We start from the raw sequence: 12,780 nt of genomic DNA, 5'->3' as shown, positions 1-12,780 counted from the left end.
GGAAGTGTCGTCATTACCGACGCAAATGACAACACAGTAATGGCGGCGTGCTCAGTCGCCACGCTTGCCTTGTGAAAACCATCAAAAATCGCCGTGTATGTGTGAATATAGATAATAAAACTTCACCATGTCTAAACGACAAAACAATAAGTTGCCCAACAATCTGCCGCAACTGCAGAATCTGATCAAAAGAGACCCACCGTCTTATGTAGCAGAGGTGAGTGTTTAGAAGCTACCGATGCTAAAATCTAGCATGCATTTATGTTGTCATCCAAATTGTTAACATAAACTGTCAATGTGATTTTTGTAGTTTTTGCAGCAGTACAGACATTACCAATCCAATGTGCAGATATTTAAACTGCAACCAGACAAATCTAACAAGGAACTGGCGGAACTTGTCATGTTTCTTGCCCAGGTAACATCAAAGTCAAAGTCTGCTTTATTGTCAATCTCTTCACATGCCAAGACACACAAGATCATCATACCTAATGGACTTTTTTGTCTTGAAAGTTGTCTTTTAAAATGGTTCTTGACTCATCAACCAGGTGGGCCACTGTTATCCGGAGTATTTGTCTACTTTTCCCCAAGAGCTGACTGAGTTGTTATTGAGTCATCACACAATTGTGGAGCCAGACTTAAGAATGGTGAGTATGACATTTTTGAAACTCTCTTGTTTTTTTGGGGGGGGAAATAGCGGGTAGCCCTGTTGCTATAATAATAATCAAAACTTTTCTTTGGCGCTGTGTTCAGACCTTCTGCAAGGCATTGATTCTTTTGCGAAACAAGGACTTGATCGACCCTACGGGCCTGCTTGAGCTTTTCTTTGAGCTGTTGCGATGTCATGACAAGCTACTTCGGAAGGTTTGCAGAGAAAAGACCAAAAAGTATGCCGTACAAAGGACAATTAATTGTAAATGTGCCTCTTTTGTTTACAGACGTTGTACACACACATTGTGGCTGACATCAAAAATATCAACGGCAAGCACAAAAACAACAAAGTGAACTCGGTAAGAGAACGGACTCACTTCTTGTATCATTTACCACTGTTTTAATTCAAGTGCTTGATGTAATCTATTTTTCTTGCATGTTGTAGTCATTACAGAACTTCATGTTCACCATGCTGAGAGACCGCAACCCAATCGCAGCAAAAATATCCTTAGATGTGATGGTGGAGCTGTACAAGAGGAACATTTGGTTTGTTTTTGTTTTTGAGTTAGTCATTAAAAGTTAACTACAGTTGTGTCTTGAGATACAAGTGACCTGACACCAGATGACAGGTTCAATGACCTTTTTGTGAAATGAAACAAGACTTTGATGGTAGTATCTTTAGCTCTATGCAAGCATCTTGATATTTTCATCATTAAAGCTGATGTGCTTGCAGGAACGACACCAAAACAGTCAATGTCATCACCACAGCGTGCTTCTCCACCGTGACAAAGGTGTGTTTTCCCAACCTTGATTTTTAATTCTTATTCAATTATGGAAAACAACGCTTCACGTTTCTTTGTTGCCGGGCAGATTTTGGTAGCCGGCCTCAAATTTTTCTTGGGGACAGATGAAGAGAACGAGGGCAGTGATTCAGAATCAGAGGCAAGTACTATGAATGATTGTATTGATCCAAATTTTCATATAAACATCAGTGCCAGCCTATTTGAAATAAAATGTGACTTTTATAGCTCGCTTGTGTTTGCAACTTTACTTGACTATTACATTTTTTCTTATGTTCCAGGCGGAGGGACCATCGGCGCGTGACCTGGTGATAAGATTCAACACAGGGAGGAAAACTTCCAAAAACAAGAAGAAGATGGAAAAAGCAATGAAAGTCCTCAAGGTAATCCACCTGTGATCTGCAGCTGTAATTTCCTGTTATTCTTGTCATATACCTTTTTTTGCCCTACACTCTTACGTGCAGAAACACAAGAAGAAGAAAAAAGCTGAGGTGTTCAATTTTTCCGCCATTCACCTCATTCACGATCCTCAAGGTAGGCTCGCTCATCAATGCTCTGCATCCGGCTTGTCATCACTAATGAGCAACTTTGGGCAGATTTTTCAGAGAAGCTCCTGAAGCAGCTGGAAAACTCCAAAGAGCGCTTTGAGGTCAAGCTCATGATGATGGAGCTCATCTCCAGACTGGTCGGGATCCACGAGGTATGAATTTTTTTTTTTTTTTTTTTTTACAATCAATCATAAAATCAAAAACTCACAATTTTGTTTTTCTTCAGCTCTTCCTCTTCAATTATTATCCGTTCGTCCAGAGGTTCCTTCAGCCACATCAAAGAGGTAAGCAGCATAAAATCTGATTTTTTTTCTTTTTGCATTTCCATCTCACATAATATTTCATGTCAAATTGGCATAAAGAAATGTCTTGTATATCACAGAGGTGACAAAGATCCTCCTGTGTGCTGCGCAGTCTTCCCACAATCTCGTCCCGCCCGAGGTACGATCCCAAACTTAACTGTCGGAAAGTGGCTAACCGTCACGCTAACATCCCTGCTAACACGTACAGATCATCGAGTCGGTCATCCGCACCATAGCCAACAACTTTGTCACGGATCGAAACTCTGGCGAGGTCATGACTGTGGGGTGAGTGGCTGGCCACATTCTACTTGTCTAAATGTCGAAGGGAAAGATACCTTAATAGATCATAATGTCATGTCAGGATTAACGCCATCAAAGAGGTGGCTGGCCGTTGTCCACTTGGCATCAGCGAGGACCTGCTCCAGGACCTGGCCCAGTACAAGACCCACAAAGACAAAAGTGAGACTTTTTGTAAATATCATTGTTGTCCCAAATATTGACAGCGTGTGTGTTTTGTTTTCCAGATGTGATGATGGCTTCCAGAGGCCTCATCCAGCTTTTCAGAAATCTCAACCCGAAAATGTTGCTCAAGAAGGACAGGGTGAGCGCAACACGAGTAGAAATAGAGACAGTGATTACCTGAAATGTCTTAAGCCTTAAGATTCAGTGGGACCAGTCCAACGTGTATTAATCAATAAATTGAATAATGGCTGTGTATCGAAACTTTTGTGCACAGGGAAGGCCCACGGAGGCATCGTTGGAAGCCAGGGTGAAGGACTATGGCGAGCTTGCAGCTAAAGACTACATCCCTGGAGCGGAGGTGCTGGAGGTAGAGAAGGAAGTCAAAGAGGGTGAAGAAGGTGAGCAGATAATTAATCAGTCATCTTTAATCCATCGATCAGGCTAATAAAGGACATTTGTCATAACAGACGGTTGGGAGACCGCCAGCGTGAGTGACCAGGACGAGGATGGGGAGTGGGTGGACGTCCACCACACGTCCGACGAAGATACGGCAGAAGTGGTAGGTTTAAGGTCTGTAAAAAGAATGTAACATTTTCTGATGTAACGTCCCTCTGTGATTGTCTGAGTTAGGCGGAAAAGCTAAAGAGTTTACCAGTTGAAGAGCGGGAAGCCAAGGCTGCGGCGATAAGCGGCAGCCGGCTCCTCACGCAGGACGACTTCAAGAAGATCAAACTGGCCCAGATAGCCAAGGAGGTCACCGGTGCGCCAGGGAAGAAGAGAAAAGCGGCAGACAACGACGATGAAGAAGACCACAACAGGTTAGCAGGCCACCCTTCGGTCACTGGACAACCTCTTCTGCCAACTTAACCTTATTTATTTTTATTTCATTTTCCAGTGGGGAGCTGCTGACCCTGAGGAACATTGAGAAGCTCCATAAGAAACCAAAAACAGACAAGGAGACACGCCTGGCAACAGCAATGGTATGAAAAACAAACACTTTTACTCCAATTCCGTCACACAAAGTTTGACTATATCCGATGCATTTAATTTGAAGGCTGGCCGAACGGACCGTAAAGAGTTTGCGAAGAAAAAGACCAAGTTAAATCCTCACGCCAGCACCAGCAACAAAGAAAAAAGACGCAAAAAGAACTTCATGATGATGAGACACAGTCAGAACGTCCGAACCAAAGGCCAACGTTCATTCAGGGAGAAACAGGTGAGTGGACTTTGTAGAAAACCTTTGCAAAAGTGCGTGATGTACATTTCTCTGTATCAGTATATCTTTTTTTTTGTTTTACTTTTAATGCAGATTGCTCTCCGGGATGCACTCCTGAAAAAGAAGAAGCAATATAAGTAGAACCTCAGAACTCTGATCACATCGCACCTATAAACGTCCTGTTAATATTGTATCAGTTGCAACATTATGAAATAAATCCTATTTGGTAGACAAATGGCTGTCTTATGTTAATTAAGTGTATTTTTTTTGGTATACTGATATGTGCAAATATACCAAGGTAGGTGTGTCTGGTGGAACAACGCGCATTTTTTAAGGCAATAAAAGGGAGCTCCTGTGAATTTTAAAAAAGGTTTTTAGTTAAAGCACAAATTGTCGAAAGTGCGGTGACGGGAAAAGTCCTCCACGACTGAACAACTACAATACCCATGGTGCACCTGGTGAAATCACAACAAACGTGCAAATTCCCTTGAAGGGAAAAAAAGCCGGCATTTCAACCCTTTTACGATATGAGGTAAGCTAAATCGACTTGTTTTGCATTTGTGAACTAGATAGCAGATCTTACCAGATCATTTGTGGTCTGAGTGTCGGCTTTGTCGGTGCATATTTGCATTATTGTTTTCCTCTTGAGCTGTCATACAAGATTAGCTCTTGTGCTGATGCTAGCTAAGAAGCTAGCGGTTCCTGTTGCAGACAACACAGCCATAAAGTGATTTTTTTTTTTTTAATGTTTGCATTTGATGGAATTGCGTTTTGTGTGTTACAGTAAACATTTACGTGGAACCTTGACGGATAGTTTGGGAGGGACGTCTCGTTGAGTGTTGACGTGCTCTGCCTACTCAAAGATGTAGATGGCCTACCATATCTAATCTTATCTCTTAGTTAAATGCATCTCGAACAAATAATACATACGCAGTCGAGTAAGATTACCAGATGATCGTTTTCAAGCGTGTTCACGTTACCAAATTCGACCCCAAATCGCTCAAGCTGTCTAAAATGAAGTGAAACCAAGCTGTGAATCTTTTTCCTTTTTTTTTGTTTAGTTTAAATATCGTGACTACCTGAGCAGATTTACGATGAGGCTGCAGTGATACTCGGTTCAGGAGAGAAGGCTAAAGCCTTTTTTTCTCCTCATACATGCTCAGTGAGATTTATTTATTTTAGCTTTTTTTCTATGCTAGATGTGAAAGTTGAAAGAAAATGTACATTTCCATTCAACTTTTGCTTGGAGTCAGTGTAGGGTGAGGAAAGGGGAAGTGAAGATAAGAAGGGGGGAGGTGATACTGACCAAACTTGCTCACCTGGCAGGGAGATCCCCCAACCAAATGTTCTGGTTTTGTTGATGCTTGTGGGAGGATATAAAAGAAAAGAGAGCAATGCTTTAAAACAAAATGTCAGAAACTTCTCTAGCTCTACAAAGTTGTGGTATGTCTCTTACCACATGTCCTCTCTGTCCAGGTGTTGTTCACTGTAAGACTGCCATGACACCGGGGGACATGGTGCCGGATCATGCCAAGCAGCCCAAGCCTAAGGAGAAGCGCCCTGCCAAGACGCTCAAAGTCGACTGCGAGTCAGACGGCTCCTTTGTGTTTGAGGCCCACGAGGCCTGGAAGGACTTCCACAACTCGCTGAGACATTTCTACGTAGTGGGAGAGCTATGCGATGTCACGCTGAAGGTCAGACAGCGTTGAAGTATTTTACACGGAATTCCAAAAAAGGGGAAGTCAAATCAAAAATGTTTTGTTCTGTGGGTCCCCACTAATCTAATCACAATATTCTGATTAATTTAGCATTTGTGAACTGAGCGTGTGGACACCATGGACAAAATTGCCACCCACAGAACACATGATTGCAAAGAGGAAAAGTCACCAGATGATGGTGGTGACGTCTTTTAAACATCTTATTTTGTATGCAGGTCGGCAGCAGACTGATACCCTGTCACAAGCTTGTGTTGGCCTGTGTTATCCCCTACTTCAGGTGTGCACGTGTTTATGGAAACACAGTTATCTACACGTATAAAAATCTTGCTCGATAAGCATTCCGTTTGTCCCTCAGGGCCATGTTTCTGTCTGAAATGGCAGAAGCCAAGCAGAATCTGATCGAGATCAAGGACTTTGACGGAGCTGCCATCCAGGCTCTGGTCCAATTCGCTTACTCCTCTAGGCTCACACTCACCATAGACAATGTCCAGCCTCTGCTTTATGCTGCCTGCATCCTTCAGGTCATTTGAATAGATTTTACATTACAAATAACCTCATTAGTTGAACAGAAAGTTGATTTACTCACAGGTGGAGTTGGTGGCGCGGGCCTGCTGCGAGTACATGAAGGCCCACTTCCATCCGACCAACTGCTTGGCGGTGCGCACCTTTGCCGAGAGCCACAACCGCGTGGACCTGATGGACATGGCCGACCGCTACGCCTCCGAGCATTTCAGCGAGGTGGTGGAGTGCGTGGACTTCACGTGCGTGTCGCCGCAGCACTTGCGGACGCTGCTGGCCTCCAGCGAGCTCAACATCCACTCGGAGACGCAAGTGTACAAGGCGGCTGTCAAATGGCTCAAAGCCAATCCACAGCACCACCACGCCTGGCTGGACCAGATCTTCTCACAAGTGAGCTTCATTTTATGATTTGGGGTATTTGGCAAAAGTGGACACACCCAAGATTGTTGTGCATTTTGGTCCCCAGGTGCGCCTGCCGCTGCTCCCCGTGGACTTCCTGACCGGCACAGTGGCTAAGGAGGAGATGATCAATGGTAACCTGAGCTGCCGCGACCTGATGGACGAGGCCCGGAACTACCACCTGCACCTCAGCAACAATGCCGTGCCCGACTTCGAGTACTCTGCCCGCACCGTCCCCCGAAAACACACCGCAGGTAGTTGCCGTGCTCTTTCGCACATCATTTTGCTTTTTGACCAGTCGTCTTAACATCATTATTTTCTTAGGGGTTCTGTTCTGCGTGGGCGGTCGTGGGGGTTCTGGGGACCCGTTTCGCAGCATCGAGTGCTACTCAATTAGTAAGAACAGTTGGTTCCAGGGCCCTGAGATGAACAGCAGACGCCGGCACGTTGGCGTCATTTCTGTCGGAGGTAAACGATACAACACATTTACCAAGGTTAGATAAAAATATAAATGTAATGTATGTAAACTAACCTCACTTTTGGTGTTTGCACAGGGAAGGTTTACGCCGTGGGTGGACACGATGGTAACGAGCATTTGGGCGACATGGAGGTTTTTGACCCCCATACCAACAAGTGGATGATGAAAGCCTCCATGGACACTATGAGGTATGTGTCATGTTGTACAAATTAACTACTGCTTTTCTTTATTTTTAAAAACGTATATGAAGAAAATAACTGCATATTTAATCGCTATTGTAAATTATTCTGCCCTTATTTCTGTTAAATGATCATTTACTGAGGTGCACCTGTATTTGTACAGGAGGGGTATCGCCCTAGCCGCGTTGGGCGGTCCCATCTATGCCATCGGCGGTCTGGACGACAACTCATGCTTCAACGACGTGGAGCGCTACGACATCGAGAGCGATTGCTGGAGTGCCGTTGCCCACATGAACACGCCCAGAGGAGGCGTGGGCTGTGTGGCATTGGGGGTAACACGCCAAAATCCGGATATGCGTGAGCTTCTTCTGATCTCCTCTTTCTAATCACCACTTTGTGTTTTGCTGCCGCCAGACTTTTGTGTACGCGGTAGGCGGCAATGATGGCAGGGCGTCGCTATCGAGCGTGGAGCGCTTCGACCCGCACCTCAACAAGTGGACCGAGGTCAACGAGATGGGCCAGCGGCGTGCAGGGAACGGGGTCAGCAAGCTGAACGGATGCCTCTACGTTGTCGGTAAGTAGCCACGATTACACTCGAGCCTATTCTTACTGACTTTGAAGAGAGAAGCGAGCCAGCTAATTGTGGGGTACCCTCGTATTCAAATTTTGCGTGCGGGCTAGGTGGTTTTGACGACAACTCGCCGCTGAGTTCCGTGGAGCGTTACGACCCGCGCACAAAACACTGGGAGTACGTATCGGAGATGACCACCCCGCGTGGCGGCGTGGGCGTCGCCACAGTAATGAGCCGTGTCTTCGCTGTGGGCGGGCACAACGGCAACATCTACTTGAACACGGTGGAGGCCTTCGAGCCACGCATGAACAGGTGAGATGCACACCAAGAGAGGTGTTTGACGAAGTAATGATACAAAACTCCCCGCCCCCTTCCAGGTGGGAGTTGGTGGGCTCAGTGTCGCACTGTCGAGCCGGAGCGGGCGTGGCGGTTTGCTCATCGCACGTCAACCAGATCAGAGATATTGACCAGGGATCCAGTAACGTTGTCAACTGCATGTGACGGCGGTCGATAAACGCACAATTTATTTCCTGGTGCTTTTTCCCGGCATCCTCCTTCCATGTCGTTCATTCTACAACAAGTGCCATACAACCTGCCGCACAATTGAGTTTGTATTAAGTAATGGGTCCTCATATTGGAGTTATAACATTACCATTACACCATACCGCTTTGACCAGAACTATTGCACCGCTGTGATAGGCCAGTTTGTTTTGGCGGGGATATTTAGAAAAAGTCCATTAACATTTCACCCACTTATTCTCTTATTTTATCATACATATTTTTGCATCATCCTTTTTCACAAGTGTAATATTTAAGAAATATTTATGTACTAATTTTGAAGGGAATCTAGCAAGAAACAAAGTACAAGTTGGCCAGTATCAAACGACGCCTTCACGTTTGCACACACGCTTTCTGTCTCAGTCGGTGAACGCAACAGAATTTCAAAAGCATCATTTCTAATCATGCATGAACAATCAAGGCTGTTTTTGAATTGAAACTGGTTGCTGTCTTGTACAGATATGCATTCAAAGGTATCAGGGATTGCTTTGTGTGTGTGTGTGTGTGTGTTTTTTTTTTTTTATGATAGCTGGACTGTCAGAAGCTAAACCACACGCAATGTTCCTAGCAGACAGTACCTATAAACAAAGATACATTATATTTTAATATATTAAGGACACTTTTGTAATATACGAGTATAGCTGTATCTTTGCTCTTATTAGAAGTATAATCTTTTGTTGTGCTAGTAATTTCCAAGAGAAATAGTATAGTTCTATATTCCACATTTTGTTGTCACAGAGAAATATTTTTGGTTACAATCCTTGTGTTTATATTTAGTAAAACAGTTCAGTATAAAAGCCACTGGTAGAAATGTCCTTTTGTTTGTGTTCTTTTTCAATGTAATTATGTTGTAATTGGGTCAATAAATTGGTAAAATTATGGAATTTGATTGTTTGTAATTATATTTGTCCTGATGCTGATATCAAACTCCAGTCCTCATGGACCATTATATGCATGTTTTAGATGTTGTCTTCCTCCAAAACACTTGATTGAACATGCTTGCGCTCACACTTGTATTTTCAAAACTGGATTTTTTTTTTTAGTAAAGTTAAAAAGTGACAATTTAATGATGCAAAGTCATGTGCGTGTTGTAAAATGTCTGTTGGACTTTGTGAAGTGGAACAAATAAAGCGTCTGGCTGTCGTATAACACTCAAAACACATCAAGCTCGGAAGAAACAGCAGCAGCAGCCACTTTATGCAACAAAGGAAAGCATAAAGGACAACAAGAAAATAAGTGAAAGATGAAATGGAGAACAAAAAGATCATTTGCGCTACTGCTCGTCATCTTCGCCTCTCTTCTTAGTTGTGGTGAGTTCCCTCTTGAATTATTTTGATTTTGGTGGTCGGCCATCTTCAAGATTTTTTTTCTCACATTAAATGAAATGCAGTCTGATGCAAATGTTTTCTATTATAGTAAACTGAATTATTTTTTCCATGAACAGGAATTGATAATCATACTAAAGTGCGATTAAACTCATGTTTTTGGGAGTGGGATTGAAAAATAAATTATTTTAAGGTTTGCCTCTCGTTTTTAATCCTTTTCTTACGTTCTAAAAATAGTCACTTCGTATACATCTTTTTTTAGATTTCGCTGCTGGTTTTAATTTAATCTTTGAATGATGATCATCATCATGTGATGTGATATTTATAAGGCGTTTAACATTATCGAACATTTCGCGTGAGACGTTCAAGTCATAAAACTTGTGGTTTATATATTTTTACGACCATTTTACACCTCCCTTTGTACTGTACATGAGTTTTTGATTTCATCTTTGAATGATGATCATGAGATGTAATATTTATAAGATGTTAATTATTAACATTATCGAACATTTCACGTGAGAAATTCAAATCATAGGACTTTTACGGTTTATAAAACTTTACGACCTTTTTCCACCTCCTTATGAGTAACAATGTCAACAACACCTGTGTCAACTTATTTTCAAACCTTAAACGAGTTAAATTTTCCACTGGGAAATTTGTGTGGCTTTTTGAGAACTAAAATCTACATGCACAAAATCCAGATAAAATTTGTATTTATTTATAATATAATGTAGTTGAAAACAAAGAAAATATTGCTCCTATTTTCCACATGACCCTACACAAGGTCAAGTTTAGTCAATGTTTTTTGTTGTATTTCTAGGGCAGAGCCAGTGTCAGGCAGGCTGGCGCGAGAACGAGCACAAATGTTACTACTTCTCCAATGAGACAAAGACGTGGTGGGAGGCTAACACATTCTGTTTATCACAGAATAGCAACCTGATGAGCATTCAGGACATCCACGAGAGGGTGAGGCACTACAACCAAACCGCCAAGTAGTACTTTGTTTCATTCTGTACAGAATTTTTAGGCGTCTGTATCTGACATAGCTGTAAGAATCAGCCTTTTTTTTTTATTTTTTAAATCAGTTATCTGTACTTTTACACAAGTTTTCTGGCACGAAATCATTTGTTTTGTATTGATTGTCACAAACAATTTTTTGTAGTTGTGGGTGAGGACGCAAATCGGCACAGAGATCTTCTGGATCGGCCTGACGGATGAAATTACAGAGGGAGTGTGGGAGTGGACAGATGGCAGTCCCTTCTTACAATACATATCGTATGTACCAATAAGGAAGTTTTTTGGGTTGAATTTAAAAGATATTTAGTATATTTAGATATTGATTCGAATAAAAAGTCAAGATTTGGCCTATATTCTCAATCTTGACGTTTCTGCTCTGCTAAACAGGCAAAAATAATGATGCTTGTTTTCTTCAATCTTGCCGTGTGGCCCAGTACTGGACCATGTATGTACTGGACCAGTCTGGTACCATGTGTGAGTTTGGATGTTTTCTTTTGTTTTTTTGCATGTACCCTGCAATTGGTTGGTAGCCAGTTCAGGGTAAACTTCGACACAAAGTCATCACACCCTTGACCCTAGTGAGGATTAAAAAATGTTGATTTGTTTTGGGAACCTTGAAGAGATGAATGGTCCCATTATATACTTTGTAAAGAATAATTAAGAAAAAAATATTGGGGATTTTCCCCCAGGTACTGGTTGCCAGGTCAGCCTGACAACTGGGGTGACGAGCCGGGTGAGGATTGCGGTCAAGTGATGGGCGGCAGCTCGGGTCGCTGGAATGATGAGAACTGCGGTGTCAAGAGGAAATATATCTGCAAGCACGCTAACTGTGAGTCCATACTTCCTTGTTGTCTGCATTCCATTACGATGCAACTGTCATGCTTGGATGTTACGCTGACACAAGAAACGGACAAATATAACATCTTCATATAAAGATGTAAAAAATCCCCAAAATGTGTTCTCAGACAATCCGGGGCCACACTGTGATCTGAACAATGGGTGGGACCGCTACAGCTCAAACTGCTACAAGCTGAAGTCAGGAACTGCCAAAAGCTGGTCGGCCGCCCGTCACGATTGCGTCATGGAGGGCGGCGACCTCGTCTCCATCACCTCAGAGCGGGAGGAGCTGTATGTCACCGGGCTTCTAGATCCTTATCGGATTGACCTTTGGATAGGACTTTCCAATCTGGTAAAACATAACCGCTTGGAACCATGACAACTCCATGAGGCATTTTGGTTGAGAATCAAACTTGGTGTCCGCAGAAATGCAATAAGATCTCATGTCAGCTTGAAGAAGGAAACGTGCACATGAACTGGTCCGATGCCGTTTCACTGAACTACACCAACTGGGCCGCGGACGAACCCACGATGTACGAAAGTCACGTTGCTGCATTGTTAATTTCCAATCTTCCGCTCCGACCGTTTAATGGTCAGATCAGGAAAGGGAAGACACCACACCACAGGATAATTGCTTTTCCCAACAGCAACGACCAAGTGGGCTCCTGTGCGGCCATCATTAAAGATCGGACCGATGAGTTTGGAAAGTGGAAGTCGCACCTGTGCCGATACGAGAGACCGTACATGTGCAAACGTCCGCTGAACAGTAAGCGACGCCGTCATGATCTGCACTTTAAAATGAGAAACTCACAAACATTGCATCCAACTGCAGCTATCTGCCCTGCCGGATGGGAAAGTTTCTCCGGAAGCTGCTACTGGCTAGTCAGCAACAGCGACCTGCTGACCACCTGGTACGAGGCCTTCACCAGATGCTCAAATGAGGGGGCTCACTTGCTCATCATAAATAGGTATGCTCTGGACACCATTTCAGCTTCAGGGGTAACTTTTTAGGGAAATATGGTGCTCTAATTTTCCCCTGCACATTTTGTTTTGTTTCCTACAGCAAAGAGGAACAATTCTTTATAAATGGAAAACTTCCTGACTTTCACCAAGTCGATATCCCCGACATCTGGATTGGTTTATCGGGTAGGCTTTTGACTTATCTTCATCCATACATCTTTTGGCATGATGGATAGTGGACAC

At 43.2% G+C, this 12,780-nt stretch overlaps 2 protein-coding genes and 1 long non-coding RNA gene across 3 annotated transcripts; 2 read left to right on the top strand and 1 right to left on the bottom strand.

Annotated features, from left to right (window-relative positions):
* Positions 1 to 18: 18 nt before the first annotated feature.
* Positions 19 to 4,211, top strand: sdad1 (SDA1 domain containing 1). The gene is made up of 22 exons (XM_037265064.1): positions 19 to 217; positions 311 to 415; positions 546 to 644; positions 751 to 861; positions 936 to 1,007; positions 1,094 to 1,194; positions 1,382 to 1,439; positions 1,519 to 1,590; positions 1,730 to 1,831; positions 1,913 to 1,982; positions 2,045 to 2,148; positions 2,223 to 2,280; positions 2,379 to 2,437; positions 2,507 to 2,583; positions 2,660 to 2,757; positions 2,823 to 2,899; positions 3,035 to 3,158; positions 3,228 to 3,319; positions 3,391 to 3,578; positions 3,656 to 3,740; positions 3,815 to 3,976; positions 4,070 to 4,211. Exons 1-22 carry the CDS (start codon positions 128 to 130, stop codon positions 4,115 to 4,117), a joined length of 2,052 nt encoding a protein of 683 aa, XP_037120959.1. The 5' UTR covers positions 19 to 127; the 3' UTR covers positions 4,118 to 4,211.
* Positions 4,053 to 5,541, bottom strand: LOC119131039. Its single transcript, XR_005099576.1, has 2 exons — positions 5,433 to 5,541; positions 4,053 to 5,339 (listed from the first exon to the last, which is right to left on the bottom strand). It is a non-coding gene; the product is annotated as an uncharacterized LOC119131039 (long non-coding RNA).
* On the top strand, positions 4,420 to 9,282 carry klhl8 (kelch-like family member 8). The gene is made up of 12 exons (XM_037265067.1): positions 4,420 to 4,508; positions 5,453 to 5,670; positions 5,910 to 5,971; positions 6,050 to 6,215; positions 6,283 to 6,603; positions 6,680 to 6,866; positions 6,937 to 7,080; positions 7,167 to 7,278; positions 7,433 to 7,601; positions 7,684 to 7,843; positions 7,951 to 8,152; positions 8,218 to 9,282. The coding sequence occupies exons 2-12, from the start codon at positions 5,476 to 5,478 to the stop codon at positions 8,339 to 8,341; spliced, it is 1,842 nt and encodes a 613-aa protein (XP_037120962.1). The 5' UTR covers positions 4,420 to 4,508; positions 5,453 to 5,475; the 3' UTR covers positions 8,342 to 9,282.
* The last annotated feature ends 3,498 nt before the right edge of the window (positions 9,283 to 12,780 follow it).

The sequence above is a fragment of the Syngnathus acus genome, chromosome 12 (assembly GCF_901709675.1).
Source record: "Syngnathus acus chromosome 12, fSynAcu1.2, whole genome shotgun sequence".
Taxonomy (NCBI): domain Eukaryota; kingdom Metazoa; phylum Chordata; class Actinopteri; order Syngnathiformes; family Syngnathidae; genus Syngnathus; species Syngnathus acus.
The sequence above is the reverse complement of the archived record's forward strand: the minus strand, read 5'-3'. Positions and strand labels throughout refer to the sequence as shown.

Excerpts from the sequence above, each read along its gene's own strand:
- sdad1 (XM_037265064.1), top strand. The coding sequence starts at position 128 with ATGTCTAAACGACAAAACAATAAGTTGCCCAACAATCTGCCGCAACTG. Across the intron at positions 1,983-2,044 it reads CCTCATTCACGATCCTCAAG|ATTTTTCAGAGAAGCTCCTG; the intron begins GTAGGCTCGCTC and ends AACTTTGGGCAG. Across the intron at positions 3,159-3,227 it reads AGTCAAAGAGGGTGAAGAAG|ACGGTTGGGAGACCGCCAGC; the intron begins GTGAGCAGATAA and ends TTGTCATAACAG.
- klhl8 (XM_037265067.1), top strand. The coding sequence starts at position 5,476 with ATGACACCGGGGGACATGGTGCCGGATCATGCCAAGCAGCCCAAGCCT. Across the intron at positions 5,972-6,049 it reads TGTGTTATCCCCTACTTCAG|GGCCATGTTTCTGTCTGAAA; the intron begins GTGTGCACGTGT and ends TTTGTCCCTCAG. Across the intron at positions 7,081-7,166 it reads TGGCGTCATTTCTGTCGGAG|GGAAGGTTTACGCCGTGGGT; the intron begins GTAAACGATACA and ends GTGTTTGCACAG.